The following is a 3,019-nucleotide window of genomic DNA, read 5'->3' as shown; positions in this document are numbered from 1 at the left end:
AAGAGTTGTTTTTCAGACTTACCCTTTTTTTCAGGCAACTCTCAGCTTTTACTACAACATTATAAAGCTATCGCAATTCCAACATCCCTTTTCCTTAACAAAGTGCTGGAAGTTTTATAATCAGTTTTTTTCATGTTTTGAATATTTACTGAGAATTAAATGTATGCCCATAACTGAAAAAGATGACATGCAAAGCTGCAGCTTTCTTAAAAGACCACAAAGGAAATATTTCCCTAGAAAAATCCAAGACTCCCCTTTTGCCTTTATGAAGAGAAAGTTAACATTTTATCCTATGAAAACTATAATTCTTCTGATATGTCTACCCTACCACTCTTAAATAAAACCTTTTAGGACATTTTAGAACAAATTCTAAGATGTCCCTGTTTGCTTGTTTGACTGATTATTTATTTGTTTTCATCTGGAAGGTTTATTTTTCATTTTAAAGCAGAACACAAGAACATAGATTACAATTATGCTTCAAAGGGAGAAACTGTTGGCCCCTTATCACATAGTATAGTTTTAAGTATTTTGCTTTTATATATATATAGGTTTAAGTTCCAACCAATTATATGAAAGCCTTAATTTTTATGGTTCTCAGTGGTAAGTTTTTCAAAAGGTAAATCTCTCTATCTGAAGGTTCTTTTGTTTGTTTGCCTATATGTTTTTGTTTGCGTGTAGAGCTTAGATCTTTATATTTTCAGTCTGAATTAGCCTATTTTGGCCCAGTTGCACTTGTTAGAACCTCTACACAATGTTGTACGGCCATAGTGAGAACAGACATTCTTGTCTTGTTCCTGATCTTAGGAGGAAAATCTTTCACCACTAAGTATGATGTTACTGTAGTTTTTTATAGATGCTCTTTATAGGGTTGAGGACGTTCCCTTTTATTCCTGGATTGCTGCGCATTTTTATCTGGAATGGAGGCTGAATGCTACCAAATGTTTTTTCCGTGTCTATTGAGATGATCATATGGTTTCTCTTTTATAGTGTATTAATGTAGTCAAATATTAAACTAGCCTTACATTCCTGGAATAAACTGTACTTTGTCATATTGTATTTTCCTTTTTGTAAATAGCTGGATTTGATTTGAGGTATAGTGGAAGTGAGTGCCCCTACACTCAGGCTGGGCCATGTCTCTCCCTCTCGACTCCTCAGTGACCCCTGACACCAGGCAGGTGTAGCATGAAAGATCAGCTGCCAAGTGCCCACTGCCGCCTCTGCAGAAAGCAGAACCCGGAGCCTAATGATGCTGCAGTAGAGCATAGCCGTTAAGAGTGCAAGCTTTGCGCTGCTTGCCAGCTGTGGACTCTGGAAAAGATACTTCCATTTTCTGTGCCTCAGTTTCCCCATCAATAAAATGGGAAAATAGTACTATTTGTTGTGACAATTAGATTATTTGATGAATATAAAGTATTTAGCATTGTTCCTCAAAGGTAGTAAAATGTCTAGTAAGGTTTAGTAATTACTATCATTGCTTTTTTTGTACACCAGCTTTGTGACCCATAAAACCCTGTAAAAATAAGGGGTTGGCCATGACTATTACAACAGTGGTGGCCAGGACTCTACCGAGAGCCTCATTTCTTTCTTTCTTCCACTCTCCTCTCTGTGATTTTTGGCAGCAAAACACTTCCGCAGAAGCAGTGGTATAGGGAAAGATGGTACAGACCGTAAGAGCAGCTAGAGCCTCCACTCCTTCCCCAAAGCCCTTCTCAGAAAATATCAGGAATGGGCTCTGGCTTACAAACCAGGCCCCTCCCGGGGTACCATCTGCTGATGGTAAACCTACAGAAGCCTTGAGTTGACCTGTGGTGAGATGTATCCCTTTTCCTTTCTTGACTTCAAGAAAGTGTTTCCTACCTCAGATACAATTTGAATACCACAAAAAGCCCCTGGTTTACCGAGGCTGCTGCTCACACATACAAGTACCCTAGTGTAAACTAGAAAAAGGTGGCATTTCCCCAAGTCATGTTCCTTCTACTTTGTTAAAACAAGGTAGTTTACTGTCTTTGCACAGTGCACGATCTACATAACCATATGTGGTAGCCCTGTGGCTTGCACTCAAAATATTCATCTGTTTCTCTTTAGGTCCTAAAGCACCTACGTCACCTAAACTTTACCAACAATATGGGGGAACAAGTGACTTTTGATGAATGTGGTGACCTGGTGGGGAACTATTCCATCATCAACTGGCACCTCTCCCCAGAGGACGGCTCCATCATATTTAAGGAAGTTGGATATTACAACGTCTATGCCAAGAAAGGAGAAAGGCTCTTCATCAGTGAGGAGAAAATCCTGTGGAGTGGGTTCTCCAGGGAGGTACGTGCATCAGTACACCAGATGCCTCCACCACAGGAAGGAAACTGTGCTGGGCTTTGGGAGGGCCATGGACTTCACCATTGGACTTCCAGAATGATGAGTCCACTTCCCTCAACTCACTCACTCTGTGTTGCTAGGGCTCCCTGTGAAATCTATGAGTGTTTAGTGTACAGGGAAGAATTCTCAGAACCTGTGCCCCATGCTTATTATGTTGAAACAATTTTATTCTTTATAAATCTGTCTCCCTGGCTAGTAGTAGTTTCCTTAACTAAAACTTTCCACAACCAGAGCAAAATCTTAACAAAGATAAACATCACTCAAGGTAGGGCCTGGATGATTCACACAGAGATAGATCCCTGTCATCCAAATAGGTCAGGGCTGACCTACAAATCAAAATGACAATTGATTTTTCTCTTATGGGAGACCTGTGACAAGTAGGAGGATGCTCGTGACCATAACCAGGACTCCCTACCCCTGAGTATCACTGCATCTAGAAGCCTGATTAATAAGCCTGTTACCCAATGAAGATGCACTTAAGGAAAAAGCACGTGATGTGCCGAAATGATGACAATTCTACGGCAATTGTGTCCCAGAATGTAATAGGTTGCTGAGGACACAGATCGCCTGTAAGAACAGACCCTGGACAGGGTATCCTCTTTAACTCTCCAAAGAAGCCTGGATGAGAGCCACTGCATGACTCTGC

At 40.7% G+C, this 3,019-nt stretch overlaps 1 protein-coding gene across 2 annotated transcripts in view; it reads left to right on the top strand.

Moving 5' to 3' along the window:
- The window catches only part of CASR (calcium sensing receptor), an 80,285-nt gene that overhangs the window by 65,934 nt on the left and 11,332 nt on the right, over positions 1–3,019 (top strand). For both annotated transcript variants that reach the window (XM_019650575.1, XM_019650571.1), the window contains exon 5: positions 2,086–2,316. In XM_019650575.1, the coding sequence (XP_019506120.1) occupies positions 2,086–2,316 (231 nt within the window). The remainder of the gene's footprint in view (positions 1–2,085; positions 2,317–3,019) is intronic.

This window comes from Hipposideros armiger, unplaced genomic scaffold (genome assembly GCF_001890085.2).
Source record: "Hipposideros armiger isolate ML-2016 unplaced genomic scaffold, ASM189008v1 scaffold_8, whole genome shotgun sequence".
Lineage (NCBI taxonomy): Eukaryota > Metazoa > Chordata > Mammalia > Chiroptera > Hipposideridae > Hipposideros > Hipposideros armiger.
This window is presented reverse-complemented; position numbering and strand designations above follow the sequence as displayed.